Here is a 22,228-nt window from a genome sequence, read left to right as displayed (position 1 = left end):
CTTTAAAAAATATTTTTTTACTCTTAAACTTTGTCAAGAGTTTTTTAAATAATTTAGAGACAAAATTGATTTTTTTTTTCAATAATTTAAGAACAAAAAAAAAAAACTTTTAGTAAAGTTTAAGAACATAAAGAAAATTATTTTCAACAATTTAAGAATAAAAAAAAAAACTTTTCATTAGTTTAGGGTGAAAATAAATTTTTTAAAGTTAAAAAAAAAAATTAGGAAGCAAATAGTATTGGCGTAAATGCTCTTTTCGTCCTTATATTTTGAGGTCATTTCTATTTTGGTTCCTACATTTCTATTTTACCATTTTTAGTCCCTAATCCAATTAACGCTTGTTATTTTAGTCCTTTCACTCAATTAACAGAAAAAACTGACGTGGCAAACGAAGTGCACTATTAGCATAGTAAATACTGACGTGACAAATAAAATAATATTAAAAATGTCACATCAGCATCTAATTTTTTTTAAAAAAATTAATTTATCAATTTTAAACCAAAAAAAAAAAAAACAACAGAATTAAAATTCAAAAAATACATAAATTTAGATCTGGGTTCATCTTCAACAAGAGCAGAATGAACACAAACCCAGATTTTAAATATAAGAACACACTCAAATTTTCTAGCATTTTCTTGCCCTTTCTTGTCAACCAAACACAAAAACATAAACACACACAAACCCCGGCAACCAATGGACTCAAGGCAGTGAAGAACTCCATCTTTGAACTCAGATTGGTTTTGAGGAAAATTAAGATACTCTTAACCATTTTCTTGGCAACCAAACAAATTTTTTAGTTTCACAAAAAAATTTCCAGACAACCAACTAAAATTTTGATGTCAATCCTAAGATCTAAACATTTTCACAAACCCAACAAATCCCCTTATACACAAACCCAACAAATTCTCTATCACAAACCCATATTATCCCTTTTCAAATTTATCAAAAATCCAAAAGAAATACAACAGACTCAACCCAAATAAAGAGAGAGTGAGATGAGAAAGTGAGGAGGGAGAGGGATTTCAGATCAACTTGGAAACCCACGTGATGGCGTCGGCGGCAGTGTCCTGCCACCTCACCACGCTCCTCAACATCACCTTCATACTCACGCCCACTCTCACCACTAGCACCAGCAAATGATTCTCGGCGATAGCAATGGCGGCGACGAGGACCAAGAAGTTGAAGTCGAAGTTAAGGCTCCCAAGAAGCGAGCCGAGACATGGGTCCAAGACAAGAGAGCCGAGACGTGGGTCCAAGCCGAAGTCAAACAAGCACTTGTGGGAGCAGATTTCATCGGAGATGAGAGAAAAAGGGTTCGATCGATCACCCACCATGTGCACCGATAAGTGGAGGAACTTGCTTAAAGAGTTCAAGAAGGCAAAGCACTAGAGGGAGAAAGAAGAAAAAGAATACAGAAAGAAAGAATGGGGGGCGGAGAAACTAAGAGAAAGATCTGGGAAGAAGAAGAAAATAAAGTAGAAAAAGAAACCAAGTACAAAAAAAAAAAAAAAAAAATCTAAATTTCACCATTTTTTTTAAAATTTTAATTACGTTTTGTTTTTCTTTTTATAATTTTTATAATTGATAAATTTAATTTTTTAAGTTAGATGCTGACGTGGATGCTGATGTAATATTTTTTAATATTATTTTATTCGTCATGTCAGTATTTATTGTGTCAACGGTGTACTCCGTTTGCCACGTTAGCTTTTTCTGTTAATTGAATGACGAAAAAGACTAAAATAACAAGCGGTAAAATAGAAATGTAGGAACCAAAATAGAAATCACCCCAAAATATAAAAACGAAAAGGGATTTACGCTAATAGTATTTTACCATAATCTTTAACACTAAAAAAAGAACTTTCCCAATTTAAAAAATTATGCAAAATCTTCATCGTTATGCACTTTTCGAAAATGGAAGTCCAAATTCAGAAGTCTCATATTAATCTGTAGCAAAAACAACAATGGAAGCGGAGATGGAGATGGAGGAAAGAAGCAAACCAATTGCTATCTTCATGGCCTTCGGTACTAAAGGCGACGTCTACCCCATCGCTGTAAGTCCCTCCGTTCTTTCTTTGCATTTCCTGTTTGGTTGCTCAGAAAATAATTATAGAAAAACGAAAGCAAAAGGGTACCCAGATTTCATTGTTTTGAGATTATCACTATTCAGTGTACACAAGAATAGAAAATGTTATTCTTTCTTCAGTTTTCTCAGCAATTAAAAAATGAGCTTGATATTAATTTTATATTGGTTCTCTGGGAAGAAAATTACAAATGAGGAAGTGGGCACTGGCAAGAAAAGAAATTTACTTTCACTTTTCAAGTCAAAATATAGTCTTGGTTCCTTGAATTTAGCTTAGCTTATTAGAGATTTCAGTTCTTGAAGTTTAAAGTAACTAACATACTTTGGGTCCATTTGGTTAGGTGTTTTGGAAACTTAAAAAAGCATTTTTAAAACCCAAAACCCAAAAATCCATTTTGCAATAGCAACTCATCATAACTTTTTTTATAAACGCATATTTTAAACTCAAAACACAGTTCAACAGCCTATACAAATGCACCCTTTAAAGTGATCGTTTTTAGTTACTAAAAAACTGAAAGTGATTGCTTTTAGTCGCTATGGAGTGATGACATGTCAGTTTTGAGTTTGGTCATGTCATCTCACGTCAGGGACTAAAATCACTTTTAAGCCTTTATTTTGATTTAAGAAATATTTGTTAATTAAAATTAAAAAAATTATTTCTTTTACTGAAAGAATAAAAGTTTTAAAGAATTCAGGCCCTTATTTTGGCTATGTATATGGAGTGATTTCTCTTTGAATTGCATCTAGATATTGTAATGGTGGTGCCATTTGTTACAGTTTCTTTACTTTGTTTCCATTTTATATTTGAAATATGTTTTTTTGATTAACTGAATATTTTCTTTTTCATTTTTTGTTTCCAGGCCATTGCTGCTGCTTTTGCTTGTGACCAGAAACAATACAATGTGGTCCTAATAACTCATTCGGCACATGAGGTTTGTGCCAGGTTGCTTTTGAATTTTTGAATTTCCTACTTCATTAATTTTGAATGGCTTTATCATATTGCTGAGTTAATAATACTTTAATGGATCACCCGTTAGGGTGCAGCTTAGTAGTTGGAGGCTTGGGATGAACTGTAGACCCAGACATCCTAGGTTTGATCCCCACTAGGAGTTCCCCTGGATTACTGATATGCAATTCTGGTGGGTGGGGTTGTCTATTTGTGGTTTACTCCTCAGGTGTGGATCCAAAGGGCCCCTGCCTTGGTGACATTCTACGTCATATAAGAAAAAAAAAAAAAACCTTAATGGGTCATAAATATTTTCACAATTAAATAAAGTTTTTGAACAAAGCATGTTGATGTCATGATTCCTTGGTTGCAGAACTTAGGTCATCACTTGGCAGGAAAACATGTTGCCTATCATCCAATTTTATCACCACCGGTCCTTTCTACAGATCAGAACCATGAGACTACTACAGGTTTGGATTGTTGACTTTGGTCTCCTTGTTAGTTTAATACTATGGATGAGACTGGCTGTGGCTACAGTGACAAAAAAGTTTACATCTTTAAAGTAAAATTTTAACGGATTCCTTTGTCTTATCAGGGTCAGGCTTACTGGAGTTGTCATTCTCACTGCAAAAAAGAATGGTTACAAAAGAACATAGACGAGAATGCTATTCTCTAGTTCAAAGGATATTCGGATGTGGCCAAAGCTTGGATGGTGATTTTATTGTGATAAATTTCTTTGCATTGGTATTCTCTAATTGGAAAAAACCTTAAGTCAAAATAAAAATTTCACAAAAAGTTGCAGAAATGGTTTATGAAGATTAATGTTGTGATGCTGATGGAGATACCATCCAATTAGAGCCAATATACAATCAAGATACTTGATAAAACTGTAAAAGACTTTACTTTTGAATTTTTTAAGGAGATAAAACTACTTTCATGAAACTAATATTCTCATAAAAAGTTAAAAACTATTATAATTATTTATAAAAAATTGAAGAAACAGAATTATCTGCCCCTTTTAACTTTAACATTTATCTTTTTGCTATCTATAATTGATCGTTATGCAAACAGTCTTTCTGTCATGATAGGGATGGTGGGAGAGAGTAGTTGGGTGTGATAAGTTATAGAAGATATGAGAAAATGTTATACTGCATGTCTTCATCTCTTTGTCTGTCTCCCCCCCACCCCCTAATAAAAGACATTAATTGAATATGGCATTCCGCAAGATAACAAATATAAGTCTCCTCTCTCGATTTCACTCCACATGTATGCACACACACACACACACACACACACACACACACACTAGACTTGTTGATTTGAAAAATGAATTTGAAATTCAACCGGTAGGTGAAGTTAAGTGATTGATACCTGAAAGATCTCCTTGCTTGATTTTATGATGCAGGAAGGGTGGAGCCTTGCAGAAACGTTTCGTGTCCGTTGCATTGTTGCTGCTCCATATGTTGTCCCTTACAGGTAATGGAAGAATCTCATATTCTTTTCATACAATTGAATGCTCTGTATAATGTATTAATATGTTTTCTGTTGTGTTGGCTAGCCTTAAATTGTTTTCCTTATTAATTAACATGGCTGTAGTCTCTCCTACATGACAAACTTAGATTTTACCCCATTTTGGTATTATAGGTTCTGACATCATGATGAGTGAAATTACTTTGTGGGAAAATTTGCTATCATGCTTTAAAAAGTACAATGATCTCAAGTATTCTGTGTCTGACTAGCACTTGTTTTCTCAATGTCCCTTCTCAACTTTCATATCTACTATTTTTTGGTGAATCTGAATTCTGAACCACTTTCAGCATTTAGAGATTCTCTGGAACTTTTTGTATTTTCTTCCATCGTTTCATATTTTGTCACTCGTAAATACCATGTATTTTTCTCAGTCAATTTTCATGTGATATTTCCCGCAATTTTATGTGCCACATATTACTTTATTTATTTCTCCTGTGCAGTGCGCCTTCATCATTTGAGCGCCACTTTAAAAAAGAACTTCCTCTTTTGTATAGATATCTTCAGGAAGCTACTACTAACAAGGTACTTGTACACTGTTAGAAATACCAACTTTTTGTAAAATTTAGTTACGGATGTGCAATTTCATTGATGGTAAAGGCATCACTAACAAGTAAACGTATTTTCTGCTTCTCTTTTATTAAAATAGGTTGACAGTCACATTCATAAGTTGTAGATGTAATGTTTATTGTACTTCTATGCACATAGGTCTGTTGGAAAGACGTGATTCATTGGATGTGGCCTCTTTTCACTGATAGTTGGGGATCTTGGAGATGTGATGATTTGAATCTGAGTCCTTGCCCTTTTACGGTTGGTGCTTTTAATACTTATATATATATATATATATATATATATATAAAGTTGGTGCATTCAGTCATTTATGAAACAAAATTTTTATTTGAAAAGTTTCATGAAACAGAATATAGCTGTATTTAAAAACGGAAAAGAAAAAGAAAAAGAAAAAAGAGATAAAGTAAACAAAGATAGATGGTTAAAGTGCCTAGTTGAAATGTTGCTGTACGCTTGTACTGTTTGGAGGTACATGGCTTCTCTGGCTTTCTGTTTAAACTCATCCAAGTGCTTATTTCTTGAACTCAGGATCCAGTAACAGGTCTTCCCACATGGCATGATATGCCTTCATCTCCCCTATTATTGTAAGTCATGAGTTTCATACACTATCTGTGTGTGTGTATAAAAGAGATAAATTAAGAGAAAGGCTTAAATCAACATAATTAAGAGAAAGGAGATAAATTAAGAGAAAGGCTTAAATCAACACAAGAAAAAAAGAAGCGTCTGTTTGTATATTCTTCTCAAGCATTAGTTGAAATTCTCAAGCCTTGTTGCTTGTGTATTCCATGGTGCTGGTTCATCCATTAGGTTTAAAATAAATTGCAGAAATTTAACACCTGTGAGTTAATGAGGCTATTTTTTTAATTGTTCTTTTCTTCTTTGATTTTGTTTTGCTACTAGATATGAGATAAAATATTTTTCATAAGCAAATGGACAGTACATTTAAACAAGTAAGAGTGTGCTAGTATGATGATTAATTTTCTCTTCATTGATGAGTAAGTTTTGATGACATCCCTGTTTAACAAATTTCCCTCATCATCATAATGAATTTACTTTGACTAGGAACATACTAATTCCAGTTTCTAATTTGTTCACTAATATTGTATCACAGGTATGGATTTAGCAAAGAAGTTGTTGAATGCCCTGGTATACTAATCTTTTTTCGTATATTATTTCAAAATTTTCTTTCTTGAACTTTAAAAACTGTTAGTCTTTTGTTTCTCCTCAGTGCAAAGTGAAAAAGGTTGGTGAATGTCTGAAGTATGAACCTAGTAATTTTCTACTAAATATGAGAAAGCATGGGAACTTTTAGGGGTGAAGAGACAATTTCAGCCTTTTTGGGTTTAGTTTTAGGCATAGAATCATAAATTTTTATTTTTATTATTTATTCTTCAGATTATAGGTTCGGATTGACTGTTTGGGATAGGACAAATTAGAAACTTGCCTACAATTGGTTGATCGATGAGTTTTGATTTTTGAAACTTATGATTTTTGGATTTTAGAAGTGGTTAAGGTTTCAAATGTTGTGTCTGGGATACCTATCCATATGTATATGTATAGTGTCTGGGTTCAAAAGAATGAAGTTTGATGGCTATTGCAAAATTCTGGAAACTCTGAGCAGCATAAAATCAGGATTAAAGAGTTTCTAAAGTGTCATTTGAAGGACTATTTCAGGGCTAATTGTCATGTAATATATGTGGGCTTTAAGGATTTTGATAGTTAAGGGAAAGGGTTTAAAGGGAAGAAAGTGTCAGATCTGTCTGCTGTCAAGGAAGTACTGAAGAATGATGGGAACAGTAATAAAGAAAAAGAAAAAGCAGAAAAAGAAGGGAAAGAGAGGGAGGAAAATCACATAAGGGAATCCATGTCTTCTATGATCAACAATCAAATTCTCATCAATCAATTCTAATTTCCTTTGCACAAAAAAAGACTTAATTAGAAAGTTAAAGATTCCCCTGATTCTACAATCTAAAGAAAACCCAAATATAAAGCAAAATACTTATGACCTAATTAACTACCAAGGACAAGAAATGCTTCTTTCTTGATCTGAAGGTAATCGTCGTAGCATTTGGCTTGCAAAGGATGTAGTTTATATCTAATCATGCTATACATGCATCATCACTGTCCAACTTATTACTCTAATACATAGGAAAATAGCAATACATAGAAAGAACAGCAAACATGTAATATTAAAGGAAAAAAATTTCTTACTTTTAGTTTCGTAATACTCATTTATTGAAAAAGATTTAGTGAATGGTTAGAAGAAAGAATTTCAAATTTGTACAAACCACATGCTGGGAGCCAAGGATAGCTTCCACCAATAGAGTATTGAATAACCTAAAAGGGCATTCTACGCATGAAGTCAAAATTATATCATGGTTTACCTACACTTCCCTTTTACTGCTATTTACAACCCTCAAATCATTTCAGTTCTATCATAATCCAATATCTTATTAGTGAAGCATTTTTGCACTTCTGCTGGATAATGGATTTCTAGGCTGCCAAAGAGACCTCAAATGTTATCTTGGTACATAAGAGTTTATCTAAAACTACAGCTAATACTAGCTTTCTGTGGTCAATAGTATGCATAGGATTGCATGATTTATTTATGATTGACAAAGAATATTTAAACTAAGTAGCCTTGTTTGGAGGTAGATTTTTCCCTTGACAAAGAACGTATAATGACGAGGCCATTTGCCATGTAGCAATGAGGTTGCCCCAGTTCTTTTTAAATAATATAATGTGCCCCATGATAGACAGATTCTTTCATTTGTCAAGTTTTCTTCGCCAATTTCATTACCATATTTATTTCACTACATTAATAGGTTATTGGCCTTCAAATGTCCGGGTTTGTGGCTTTTGGTTTCTGCCTATGGAGTGGCAGTTTTCTTGTAAGGAGTGCAGTGAAATCTCAGTGCTTGTTTCTTCAGGGAATCTGCAGAGAAAAGATGAACTATGTTCAGCTCATATTGATTTACAAACTTTTCTGAAGACTGTGTCAACGCCACCAATTTTTGTTGGGCTGAGCTCTGTTGGAAGGCAAGTTCTTTATATGTGTATTTTTTTTGTTCTCAACTTCTTTTAAATGCCTCCATAAAGTTTATTTACCAGAACTCCTCTGTTAAAATTGTTAGTTGGGTCAAAATATATCATTATCTGATTATAGGAGGTATAGCTTTTAAATTATTGTTGCTCCTGTTTGAATGGACTAGTTCCATATATATTGATGCATATAGGTCTTGCACTGCCACCATTTTATTACCATAGTACTGATATGTTGATGTTTTCATTAGCCCCATTTACTCTCTTGAACTGAGTTTGCCTTTTTTGTCTGCAGCATGGGCTTTCTAAAAAATCCCCAAGCATTTCTTCATGTACTTCGAATTGTTATAGAGATCACAAGTCATAGATTTATCCTCTTCACAGCTGGCTTTGAAGCTTTAGATGCAGCTGTCCGTATGATTGCTGCAGAAGCATCATCATGTTCAAGTCAAACACAGCTCAGTGAAGATTGCATCTCTCTCTTTAACAGTCGGCTCTTTTGCTTCACTGGGTATGTTTCTTCAAATATTAGGAAACTTGTTGGAAGAAGATGACTACTGTTAATAGAAAGTTATCAGATTCAAAAGATAATTGCAATCTATCAATTTATGCATTTTATTTGATATCAAACACATAACTGGCACACACTACAGTGCCAATGGCTTTTCGGACAAATGGCACTTCCGCCTCCCATGATGGGTTGGGAGGTGAAGGTGGAGGTTCGAGTCCCCTCGGGTGTGAGTATTTATCGAGGGAAAAAAAATGTGCACTCTAGGATTGCATAGACAATTAGAAAAAAGGGGATTTCAGCTATTTTTCCTGAGCACTTGCCAATACTTGCAGAAAGCTGCTCATCATCTGCTAATGATTTTCCAAGCTACTTCAAGCAAGTTGTCCTATAATGGGTATATGGATAGGTTAGATAATAATTTGAGTGTTTTTTTTTTTTATTGTTCTTGTGTTGTAGGGTTTAACTAATGTTTTTAATATTTATATGCTAAGTTATAGAATGTTATAGGAGTATTTTCATGGTATTTCTTGATATATATGTATCCTACACCTGTGGGCACTTGGTGCCACTTGGTAAGGTAACACTGGTATGTCTTATCTTCATTGCCGGAACCTTTTAATCAGGTGAATATCTTGCTATGTAATAATGATTGAGCACTCATTCAAAAGCATAAGCGGTTACAATTATAAATAGCTCTCAAAGAGAGGGGAGAGATATTATCATTTTTTTCATTGAGTAAATGGCATTGTGCTGTTATCAAGTTAATTATGTGCCTGAAATTATTGTAGGAAGTAGAGCTTTAGCTGAAAAGATATTTAGCGTTTTAAGGGTTCGGCAAATTATAGTAAATAGTGCTTTAAAGCTCTGGATTTATGAATAGTAAATTGTAAAGCTTTTTCCTAAAAACTCAAAATTTCAGTTTTTCCATGTAAAGCTTTGGAGGAGCTTAAAACTCTTTTGTAGAGCTTACCAGACACTAGCATTTTTGTTTATTTATTATTTTTCTTAAAGAGCTTTTTAGCTCTATCAGCTCTCTAAGGCTCTGCTTAAGGCAAGCCAGACAGAACCTAGAAATTATTTTTGCAAGTTGCATCAACTGTTTCATCGTACAGTGAAAATGTGTATTCTACGCTCTAATTATATAACCTAAGTACATCTGCATAAATGCACATGCAGATGGAACTTCTTAAATGGTGCCATTTGCAATATGTAAAAATGTAAATCTATTATAATTAAAATTAAATTCACCAGGTTGAGGTAGATAATTCAGAGCCTGTAAACTAATATTTAATTTAATTATGTTGTCATTAGTAAAATAGGTCCACATGCAAAACATGTGCTCTAACACTAGTTTTTTGAAAAAGCAATTCACTCAAATAGTATCATGGGCATGAAGTTTGTCACCATATTATAATATGATGCTCTAACACTAGTTTTGCTGAATCTAGTTGATTACTTTTGGCATTATATCATAGATAGTGTACACATCAATATACAATGCTGTACCTTTTAGGGAATCTTATAATTGTGATTGAGTTGGTTCTAATCATTGTTTTCAATCTTCTTATAATGTCAATAGTTCCGTGCCATACAAGTGGCTGTTTCCAAAATGTTTGGTTGCAATTCATCATGGGGGCAGGTAGGAATATTCCATTGTGAGTCATATTGACATTATGCATCTTATTGAAATATACAATAGTCAAGTTACTCAGTTGGCTTTTTGTTGTTTCTCCTTGTGTAAGATTAGTGGAACTACTGCTGCTGCATTACATGCAGGAATCCCACAGGTTAGATGTAAATCTAAACACTTTGCTGTTTTGTTGTCACTATTGTTAATGTTTGTTCACATGGTTTAGCCATTAAAACTTATATATAATGACTGCATTTCTTGCAATAATGGACATGAAAAGATAGGATAGCCATATCTTGAGAAGTATCAAATGGTACTAGAGATACATGCTATTTATGGTTCCTCTTGGAATCATCATTATATGATTATTATTCCCAAAACTCATGACATGATTAAGAGTAGATAGTCTTTGAACATGATCTAATGTGGGAAGTATGAGGAAATATTTATTTTAATTTACTTTTATTTAATTTTGCAAGTTAGTTGTATTTTTATTGGTCAATGTTAGTTTATTTTAGGTCCTAGTAGTTAATTAAGTAATTAGTATTATATTTATTAGAGTTGATTTTATTTTTTATAATTCAATGATGGGATCTCCCGTCATGTAGAGTTAGATACTTAGACTTCCTTGGTCAAATAGAATTAGGGTTTCCTATGTCAGTCAATATTAGGGTTTAGTCGTCTATATAAGAATAGTGTTGTACTCCTTTGGAGATAGATTATTTTGATGATGAATCAAATTTCTCTTGATTTTCTCCCAATGGTTTGGTGTTGACTCCTAGAGGTTCTCTTTTTCTTGGTGTTGACTCTAAGTAGGCCTAGGTGTTGACTCCTAGGTTACCTATCCTTCATTTTTCTTTTCTTCTATTTTTGTATTGCATCATCATTTTGGTTATGTCCTTCATCAATTGGTCCTTTACTTTCTTTGCCACTGGTTATGTCTTGAACATGCAGGGTTCATTTTTTTGGATTTCATTTCTTAGTTGGTGTCACTTTGGGTTCTTTGTGTGTTTTTTATTTTTATTTTTTTTTATATCCAGTTCAGTTGACTTGGTGAAACTTGATATCCAAAATTGGGTGTGTTGCAACCTTACAAAGATATGCATTGAGAAATTCCCTAAAAATTCCCAAAAATTGTCAAATTTTGTTAAACTCTGCAAATTTGGAAAGCATATAGGAAATTTATTATAACCAAGAGGTTGCTAACTCTGGTGGGTTAAGAGAAGTTGTCAAAATTTTTGATACAAATTCTTGCCATCTTCTAGCCCTTTGGAACCCTGAAGAATTGACAAATTCCTTTTCATTTCATAGGAACGCATTCAAAATTTCTCACTTCAAAAAGGATAATCGAAAGCTGCCTTTAAGTACTTCATTGACATAGTTATAGTGATATATTGCATGCACAACCAGAAGATTTGTAACTTATATCTCTTTACCAGGCAAAGAGAGATCCTAATTGTACTTGACCTAGTGCTCAGGTGTTTTGGCCTATTGTGGGCCAACAATGGTAATGTAAGCGGGGGTCTCTAAATAAGAATAGTGACCTCTGTTTTTTCTTCAACCCCCCAGATTACACAAGCATTTTGTGTGTGCCTGTGTACATGTATTATGCATTTCATAGCATAGATACTACATCAGCAAGCTTTGTTAACTTAATATCCATGTTCAACCTCTTGATGTTTAACTGGGCAATGCAAATTGCAATTGGATTGTTCCTTTGTAAAAATATTGTTTCATTGTGGTTCATTTTTGGTACATTAAGCTCTCTCTCTCTCACTTGTAATATTGTTTGACAGGTAGTATGTCCATTTATGCTAGATCAGTTCTATTGGGCTGAGAGGATGTTTTGGCTTGGAGTTGCGCCAGAACCACTGAAAAGAGATCAGTTGCTTCCTGATCAGAACGATGACATGAGCATCCGTGAAGCTGCAAATGTACTATCAAGGGCGATAAATGATGCATTATCTCCTAAAGTGAAAGCATGTGCAATAGAACTTGCTGAAAGGATTTCTCTAGAGGTAATACCTAACTTCAATTATGTGGGTGCATTTGTTGGTGATATTTCTGAAACATTCGAGTGTCGCTTATATATGTATTCATTTCTAATTGTTTACCATATTATTCTCTGCTGTGACAACGTTTTAACTTACAGGAAAAAACTTGTAAAAGAGCTATACACAACTTTTTTTTTTTTTTTTTTTTTTGGGGTGGGGTGGAGAATAACGTAGGTCCCTAATCTATATGCTTCTAAAGACTCTTGTTCTTTTGAAGCACATACAAACATCTGACAGCAAAATGGATACACATATAGCAAAACTGACATTTGTGAGACTTATTTCAGAATGGAGTCTTGGAGGCTGTGAAGACCCTCAAGGAAGAGCTGGGCTGTCCAGATTAAGAATTTAAGATAATCAAGAAACTCCTACTTCTTAGACTTTTCTCTTTGTAACCTGGTCTTTTTCCATCATATTGGTAACCTTTCATTTCCTCCTCTCTCTCTCTCTCTCTCTCTCTCTCTCTCTTTTTTATTATTTTTTTTATATTTTTTTTTTTTCAGCTTTTCCTTGTTTTGGCTGTTGAATATACCGAGCTAATCCACAAAAAAAAAAAAAAATCAGAGGGTTTACGGAATTAACACATCTCTTAGAAACTAAGAAATTAGTGAGACATTATTATTGTTATGATTATTATAAATGGTACCCTTACTATTGTTGTCACTTCGACTATGCTTACCAGCCAACTGTGGAGTGTCAAATATAGTTTTAAAGGGTGAAAAACTATATATTTGATAATTAGATAGATATAACTTACAACAGTTGGGGAAGTGAGATTTGAACCTTGGTTTTTCTAAGAAAGGAGAGCAAGCTATACCATTGAGATATAAAGCCTCTTGGCAAAAAGAATTGTTGAGTTGCAATATATAAATCATTTTTTTTTTAAACCTTGCACGAAATGTGAGAAGGTTGCAATCTTTTAGCATGATAAATTCTCAAATAAAATTTAGCCTGCTCTTACTTTGTTCAGCATCGAAGGAATTAAAAATGATCTCTTGTGTTAGTTGCATGTAGTAGTCTGTGTGACCAACCATTTGGTGTCATGTGTTGTTTTTCCTTATTATTTTTTAATAAATTAGTCCAAGTCAGATAATCTGATTCTGATGCTAAAAAATTGCCATGTTGGTTTTATGAAAGGATATAAACTAGAACGTTTGCTAAAGTTTACGGACAAAATCAAACTTTTTGAAGTTAAGGGATGAAAACATTATTTCAACTAAAATTAAAACTGATAACATCCTATTTAATGATATTATCAATTGAAAAACGGAAGTTAGCAAAATTTGAATAGAAATTTTTATTAATTTTGCATCTAAAAAAAATAGAAAAATTGATTTTATATACAAAAAACTTGTTACATATGAAGTTAAAATATATATTCTTTCATTGATTTTAAATATACAAGAATATTCTATTATCTTTTAGATCTGAAATTGTATTGAGCCGACCTGAATATATTCCAAGAAAAATATTTTCAATGGAGAAATAGTTTATCTTTAGCAAGATATATGTTTAGCTAGACTAGCATCACGTCAATTGAATCTGTGTATGGAACTAGAACGTGCTTCTTCTATGGACTTCGGTTTGGTTCGGTTCTTTTTTTCTTTTCTTTTTTTTCTTTTTTTTTTAATTTTTTTTTTAAATAAAACTAAAAATTTGAGTGAGTGGTTAAATGGGAAAGGGTGTGGATTCAATTTCGGCTTCTACCGAATTCTAGATGCTTTATAGTCATGAAAAATGGACACAATTTTTCTTTTCTCCATTGATTTTAATAAAAGGTGTTACAGATCGCATGTGGTGCGGAAAATCTACAACTTGTGGTAGTTAGCCCAATTGAATTGACTAATTAGGTACATGCCATTATATTTCACTAAAAAATAAAAAGAAGAAAAGAAATAGAGTTACATGCCATGATGTTTCATTAAAGAAGAAGAAAAAAAAGAAGGAAAGAAAGAAAGGTACATGCCATGTTTTGATGTTATATTGCATAAAAAATATCAAAATTCAAAATTGGGTAGCCCCACTTGATTTACAGTATAAAAGGATAATATAATCTACTTCATTCTACAGCCTATTGGTTTTGGTGAGCAAATGAATATGCTAATAAATTGGTGATTATGGGATCTTGATGCAACGCTTTTGTACTCTTTTGACTTGACAAGCTCGATATAGACTTATGTGAGTTCTTTCTTTTAAGGGAAAATTTAATGATGCTTTAAGAGCACTAATTTGTAACCCATGTATATGTATAGATACACTTAAAAATATACAATCTTTTGAAATTTTCACGTTTGAGAATTGACTAATTAGGTACATGCCATTATATTTCACTAAAAAATAAAAAGAAGAAAAGAAATAAAGTTACATGCCATGATGTTTCATTAAAGAAGGAAAAAAAAAAAAAAAAAGAAGAAAAGAAAGAAAGGTACATGCCATGTTTTGATGTTATATTGGATAAAAAAGATCAAAATTCAAAATTGGGTAGCCCCACTTGATTTACAGTATATAAGGATAATATAATCTACTTCATTCTAGAGCCAACAATAGGTTTTGGTGAGCAAATAAATATGCTAAGAGGCATTCGCTATTTTAGAATTATTCTATTTTACCATCTCAAAACTTACTTTATCCCTTATATCATACCATTTTATAACTCACCCAACATCCCGATTTTTATTTTCTTATACAACACATTAAAATAATATATCTACAAAGAGATGAGTTCAAGTTACACCTGGTGTAATTCTTATAAAGTTACACCTGGTGTAATTCTTATAAAGTTACACCTTTTCTGTATCATAGATTTCTAATAGATCCGACGGTTGGAAAAATTGCATTAAATAATTATTTTTTTCCACTTATTTACCTAATTAATAATAGTTTTTCTCTATCCTCGTTTATTACTTTCCATAGATCTCATTGGATTTTGTTTAATGGTGTCCCTTTCTTCCTAAAATTTCAGTTGTTAAACAACGTTTCTTCTATGGTGGAAAATGCAGGTCAATGGAAAAGGTTTTCTGTGTTCAACCAAAAACTAGTTTAATACAACAAAATGAAAACGTTTTTTTAGAATGTCACATATTCAACTAATCAACACTTAAAAACTCTCTTCTTGCAATATATAAGTTGTCAAAATCTCTTAGATTAGATATGACAAAGCCACCACCAACCTTAGATATTGGATTTTTTTAATGGTGTCCCTTTCTTCCTAAAATTTCTGTTGTTAGACAACGTTCCTTCTTCTTCGTTAGACTTGTTTTGTGTTTCAAATGGTTTTGAGGTTTCAATTTTCCTAATCTCCTAATTCACATACTCTCTTAAAAAAAATGATAGAAAACTTTATGGATAGAGATGACATCCACAGAGACAAAGCAAAGCCTCATACAAAACATAACTCAAACATCATACTTATATTTCTAATTCAAAACCAATTAACCAAGTCTCCTAAACGGGGAAAAAATATCTCAAAATTAAAACTTAAAAAATCTCATGGGATTTTTTTTCTTGCAAAGCGTTGGTTAAGCTTCTTAATTTGGTAATTTTTTTAATTCATAAAAAAATCATTTTGTTTTATCATTTCTTCCTCTACTCAGATCACGGTGAGAGAAAGAAGTAGAGAATTTTGTTTTTCTTTTTGGGTAAGCAAGAGAGAGAAAATAGGTGAGAGAAAGAAGAAGAGAATTTCTTTTTATATTGGGTAAGAAAGAGAGAAAAAAAGATAGAATTAATTTGTCATAAATAAAGAAGAGAAACAAAATAATTATTTAATGCTATTTTTCTAACCATTGAATCTATTAAAAATCTACGGTAAAAAAAAAAAAGGTGTAGTTTAAACCTGTCTCATCTACAAATAGAATAATATATCTCAAATCATCAGCACTCATTGCAACCATCTACTCCCATCACCACCACGGATTTTATTAAAAAATAACTATAAAAATCAAACTATATTATTAGTTAGGTAAGGTTTGAAACAAATTTCATTTCTAACAAATCGAATCCAGAGGACTCGATTTTGCTCTGAGAAAACCGAGTGTGAGACACTTAATTTCCAAGTGCAACTTCACTAAGCAAAATCGAGTGCAGAAAACTCGAATTGTTAGAATCCAAATAGGTTTCAAACGGCCTAACTAATAATATAGATTGGGTTTTATAGTTATTTTTTAATAAAAACCCACCACCACCACCACCACCACGAACAAACCACCAACTACCACAGATTAGCAAGCAATCAACATCCATTAAAACCACCACAAATAGAATAATATATCCCAGATTCATAAGCATTCATTGCAACCACCTACTCCCATCACCACCACCACGAACAAACCACCAACTACCACAGATTAGCAAGCAATCAACAACCATTAAAACCACCACCACCAATCACCATCTCCACCATCATCAATCACAAACCCAACCACATCCACACTCATCAAACCCACCACCACTAGAAAAAGAAAAAAGAAAAAGAAGCAAACCCAACACCACCCACGGCAAGCAAACCCAGCACCACCCATACCCACGGCCAACACCACACACGTCGATCCACGCCAATCTTGCAACCACCGGACCCACACCGATTTCACAACCCATTGACCCACGCCGATTTCGCAACTAAAACCATCAACCACAGATCAACGCATCAACAAATCATAACCACCGATCAACTTAGAATAAACCAATCCCGAAACCCATTAGACCTGAACCCATTAAACCCAAAACCTAGCCAAACCCATAAACAACCCATAACCATCGACGGGTCGGCGAAGACTGAAGATGGGTTGGCGAAGATGGGTAGGTGACGAGAGAAAAAAATAAAGAAAATGGTGAAAAGTGAAGACTGAATTGATGAAGCTTGAAGACTAAAGAGAGAGTGATGAAGATTGAAGAGAGAGAACTGAGTCAGGGGAGAGGATGAATAAAAAGCAATATTTCATTTTTGCAATTGAGCTACAGTACCATATTTAGGATGGTACTGTAGCACAATGGTAAATTTTTTTACAATTGGAAGACTGGATCGGGAGTTTTTGGAGCTTTGATGCTAAAATATACCGACATATGGCATTTGAGAGACCCAATGTGAATGCTCTAATAAATTGGTGATTATTTATGGGATCTTGATGCAACCCTTTTTGTACTTTTTTGACTTGGCAAGCTCGACATAGGCTTATGTGAGTTCTTTCTTCTAAGGGAAAATTTAATGATGCTTTAAAACACTAACTTGTAATCACATGCATATTTATGGATACACTTAAATATATACAATAAGATATATAATATAATTCATATATATATAATTCAAATATTATTGATAGTCATTTTTATATTTTGTTAACTCTTTAAAAAATTTTGTAAGAATATTATTAAGTATAAAATGTAAATTGTCCTTTTTTATTTTAAAATTATTGTGAAACACTTTTTTATTTTTATTTTAAATTTTTTATGATTAATTTATTCTAAACTCTTCGGTTTTTTTACTTAATAACTCACTTGGATGAATATTTATGATGTGGTCTCATATTTGATTCTAAAATTAAGAAATAAAACTCTTTAAGAATAAATAATTTAGGACACATGGCGCAAAATTGGAACTCTAATTTGGAATTCTAATTTGAGTTTCTCTCAGTTTCACCTATTATTATATATATATATATATAGATTAGTATCCCAAATTGCAAAAAAATATTCTATTTTATTAACTAAAAAACTATTTTATCTATTATACCATCTCACTTTATAATATATCCAACATTTCAGGTTTTTTTTTTTTACATACAATACCTTAAAATAATATAAACAACCCAATAAAAATAATATATCCCTAAAAAGAGAGAGAGAGAGAGAGAGAGAGAGAGAGAGAGAATAAAATATAATTTAAAAAAATAGAAACTTGCTAGAGTAACATCTTACATATAGCTTGATTGTAAAAAATTTTACAATTGGAAACTTGGGTAATGCATCTTTTTTGTGGTTTAATGCTCTAAAATAGGATATTGGGAGTTTTGGAACTCCCAATGCTAATGCTCTAAGAGCATTGGTTTAAGATATATTTTTAAAAATTTTTATAAGAAAAGAAAAAAGTAATTAATTTTTTTGATGATTTTTTTTAATATATCCTATAAAAAGTATTGTCAAAACTTTCCTAAGCTGATTTATTAACAATTTTCCTAAGAGTATCTGTTAATATGACAATTTTTCTAATTTTTTATTTTTTATTTTTATGTATCTTATCTTTTATTTATAATATAATATTCTTTACAAGAATATAGTGAAAAGGTTTAGGTGAAATTTCATTAATTTAGAGCCTGCTTGAGATAGTTTATTTAGTTAAAGAAGTAAATGGATATGAAAATATTGTTAGAAAAAAAAAAGATTTTAAAAAGTTATGCATGAACTGAAAGATAAAAAATAAGCTAAAAGTTGAAAATATATCCAAATTCCTAAAACACACTAAAATAAACTGAGTGCCAAAAATCAACAAATAAAATTAACTAGAAAAATGTATATGTATTATGTACTAAAATGGAAGTCATGGTTGGACGTAATGATGGTTACATGATGACACCATTTTTTGTCACAAATTTTTAAGAGCTAAAGAAAAAAAAAATTGTCTCAAAAAGAAAGGGAGTCAGGGATTTAAACTGAAATGGTGGAAGACCCCTGTTTCTGGACTATATTTCAACTTCAAACATTAAAGTCCAAACAAGTATTTATGACACTGGCCAGACCCATCTCTTTCTGTGAAAAATGTTTCAACATATGGGCCCATAAGTCCACTACCACCCTCATTAAAAAGGCCATCTTCCTCTGCAGAGTTCACACACACACACCTTTCTCTGCTTCTGTTTCTCTCAAAGTTTGAGTTTTTAACCAAAAAAATGGCTCAGGGAAGAGGGAGTGCAATGGTTGCCACAGTGTTTCTGTGCATGTTGATGTTTGTGCTTCACTCTGAGATGGCTCATGCAGCCAGCTACACTGTTGGAGATTCAGGTGGTTGGACTTTCAACGTTGCTGGCTGGCCTAAGGGAAAGCGGTTTAGGGCTGGTGACACACTTGGTTAGTATATGAAGCTTTACTCTTTAGTATATAAGATCTTTTATTTCCTTTCTATTTTTGTAATAATAAGTCTAGGGACAACATTTTCATAAGTGCATATATGGTCTATTAGTAATAGATCCAGTGAAAATAATGAGTTTATCATTATATAATAAAATGGATCCGCGTAAAAATATTGTTCCAATCACAACAGATCATATAACAATTATGAAAAAGAAAAATATTATGCTCTTGATATTACTTGCATTATCTAGTGAAATATTGAAGGAAAATTAATCATAGGAGCATGATAACATAAACCGAGTTATCTAAAACTATATACTTCTTCCTTAGAAAAAGCTAAATTGATATTCAGCAAAAAAAAACCAAAGCTAAATTGATTTGTGTATTAGGCCTGTGAATTTTAGGAGCTAGTCTCGAAACTATAGCATCATGGAAAATTAGGGATTATAATATCAACATGGGGGAAAAAATAGAATAAAGAAATATAAAGAGTGAAACCGACATTACCAATAAAAAGTAAAAGCTTTATGTACAAAGCTTGTAGTGGGTTGGTAAGATATAACTTCCTATTTTTATTTCTATCTTTATGGATTGTTGGTAGGATAAGCACAAATTTTTAAAAGCATTATAAAAAAAAAAAAAAAAACAATGTTAAAAATATTATAAATTTTATTCTATAAAACTTACATAACACACACCGGAACATTTTCTAATTTTTTTAAAAATAATTAAAAAAATTATTTATTATGATGTTGTCGATTTCAATTACTACTCAAAGATTAGTAATAACTTTATCTTCTTTTAGCCAAAAGAAAAAAAAAAAAATTTTTATCATTTGTCTTTTCTTTGTTATATGACAAACTTTGTGATATATATTAACCAAGAAGGCTGTCTTTACTTGACTTTTCAGTGTTCAACTATAGTCCTGCAGCACACAACTTGGTAGCTGTGAACAAAGTCGGTTACAATACGTGCACAACACCAAGAGGTTCCAAAGTTTACAAGACAGGAAAGGATCAAATCAAACTTGTGAAAGGCCAAAACTTCTTCATCTGCAGTATTGCTGGACATTGTCAATCTGGAATGAAAGTTGCTGTCACTGCTATCTAATTAACATGTGTCATTAGAGAACTATCTCTTTTGACTTTTTATGTATGTTTCTACTGGTTGGGTCTAAAGTTTAGTGTCACTAGTTGCTGCTACTTCCTAGTGATCATGAAATAAAATAGAGAGCAGGATTAGAAGGAAGAAAAAGAGTTGTATGTGTGTGAATGGGTAAGAGTTATACTTACCTTAAAACAGAGTAGGTGTCTTATATAAAAATAAAATTGAAAGAAAAGATGGTTTGTGGGTTTTTTTTTCTTCAATTATTAATCTGAATTCTGAGTACCACATCTTTTCATGAGTTTTTATTGGTTTACTATCTCTCATTAAATAGGGCATATATATTGACCGACAAACAATACCCCATTCCATCATTTCGCCAGAAAATAAATAAATAACTATACATGGCAGTGAATTGAAGTGCAAATCAAAAACTTTGGCGTCCCATTTGTCTCCTCAACCTTCAAGGCTGTTTTTTTTTTATTATTTTTTTATTTTTTTATTTTACTGTCAAGATTTTTATCTTTTGATGTTTTCAACGGAGTGTTAATGTTTAAATCCTATTTTTTTTAGAGCATTAAGTTCTGTTTGGTAGAGCATTTTAAACACATATTTTTAGTTTTTAAACAATATTATATGTATTTTTACATACTTTTTACTTTTTTTTTTTAGAAAAAAAATGAAGGTGTTTATGGTTATATTAAACTCCTGCTGGTAGCGGGAATCGAACCTGAGTGTGTTAGGCAGAGCGAACGAATCATACCTAGCTGAGCCAAGCCCCCGTTGGCATATACTTTTTACTTATACATATTTTTTTGTTGAAACTTACTTATATGTATTTCAAAAAATTACAAACAATAGTTACAATATTACTCAAACTCCTCTATCAAATGGGCTCTTAATATTTGAGGATGTAAGCGCGTTATTATTGGAGGTGTAAAACCTCTAAGTTGCTATTAGATCCACTAAACCCATAAAAAGAAGCTTCGGTGGGGGACAGGAACCTAAAAATATTTTGCAGCTTGCTACAGTAAGTTTGAATTTATGGAACTTACCGTAGAGGATGGAACTTACTTTTCCCATTCTTTATTATATTTTCTCTTTCTCTCATCACTCTTCTCTCTCTCATTGGCATGGAACAGAGAAGAAATAGTGGGAGAGTGATGAGAGAGAAAATATATTAAAGAATGGGAAAAGTAAGTTCCCATCCTGCTACAATAAGTTTTATAAATCCAAATTTTACTGTAGAGGTTGCAAAATATTTTTAGGTTCCCATTTTCAGTTGGAGCTTCTTTTTATAGGTTTTGTGGGTAAAATAGCACCTTAGGGGGCCCCAATGCTAGTGCTTTGTAGACACTATCAAATTTTTTTTTAAAAAAAAAAAAATAGTTTTTTACCATATTTATTGTATCCAATTTTTTTTTTTTTTTTTTTTTTAGGTGGAGAAACTTTGTATTCAAATTTCAAATGAGAAAAATTACAATTTAATTTAGGGTGTAGTAAATTAAATTCTATACTTTTAAAATCTTAAAAAAAGAAAAAAAATTAAAACCTTGAAAAGGAAATAAATTAAATGAGTTTATACATATCCTTAAATGCCTTAATATGATTTAAAAAACTGTCAAAACATTAAAGAAAAAGAAACAAAAATGAAAAGTGATTGGCAAAATAAATATTAAAAAAACCATAATTTTTCATCTCC

General features: G+C 32.0%; 2 protein-coding genes across 6 annotated transcripts; both read left to right on the top strand.

Annotated features, from left to right (window-relative positions):
* The first annotated feature begins 1,895 nt into the window (after positions 1 to 1,895).
* On the top strand, positions 1,896 to 12,797 carry LOC126715849 (sterol 3-beta-glucosyltransferase UGT80B1). Of its 5 annotated transcripts, none has more exons than XR_007651938.1 (15): positions 1,896 to 2,051; positions 2,941 to 3,012; positions 3,400 to 3,496; positions 3,622 to 3,770; positions 4,432 to 4,502; positions 4,997 to 5,078; positions 5,262 to 5,363; positions 5,652 to 5,707; positions 6,235 to 6,269; positions 7,949 to 8,162; positions 8,461 to 8,676; positions 10,256 to 10,315; positions 10,419 to 10,463; positions 12,130 to 12,324; positions 12,648 to 12,797. XR_007651938.1 is itself a non-coding variant. In XM_050416665.1 (15 exons), exons 1-15 carry the CDS (start codon positions 1,962 to 1,964, stop codon positions 12,702 to 12,704), a joined length of 1,458 nt encoding a protein of 485 aa, XP_050272622.1. In that variant the 5' UTR covers positions 1,896 to 1,961; the 3' UTR covers positions 12,705 to 12,797. The 5 variants fall into 5 exon arrangements, 4 of the variants coding, with proteins under 4 accessions (XP_050272622.1, XP_050272621.1, XP_050272620.1 ...); XM_050416665.1 differs by having other exon boundaries at positions 8,054 to 8,162; positions 10,424 to 10,463; positions 12,103 to 12,324; XM_050416664.1 differs by having other exon boundaries at positions 10,424 to 10,463.
* Positions 12,798 to 19,166: 6,369 nt separating this feature from the next.
* LOC126715848 (basic blue protein-like) lies at positions 19,167 to 20,827 on the top strand. Its single transcript, XM_050416661.1, has 2 exons — positions 19,167 to 19,419; positions 20,333 to 20,827. Exons 1-2 carry the CDS (start codon positions 19,242 to 19,244, stop codon positions 20,530 to 20,532), a joined length of 378 nt encoding a protein of 125 aa, XP_050272618.1. The 5' UTR covers positions 19,167 to 19,241; the 3' UTR covers positions 20,533 to 20,827.
* Positions 20,828 to 22,228: the final 1,401 nt, after the last annotated feature.

This window comes from Quercus robur, chromosome 2 (assembly GCF_932294415.1).
Source record: "Quercus robur chromosome 2, dhQueRobu3.1, whole genome shotgun sequence".
In the NCBI taxonomy this organism is placed as follows: Eukaryota; Viridiplantae; Streptophyta; class Magnoliopsida; order Fagales; family Fagaceae; genus Quercus; species Quercus robur.
This window is presented reverse-complemented; position numbering and strand designations above follow the sequence as displayed.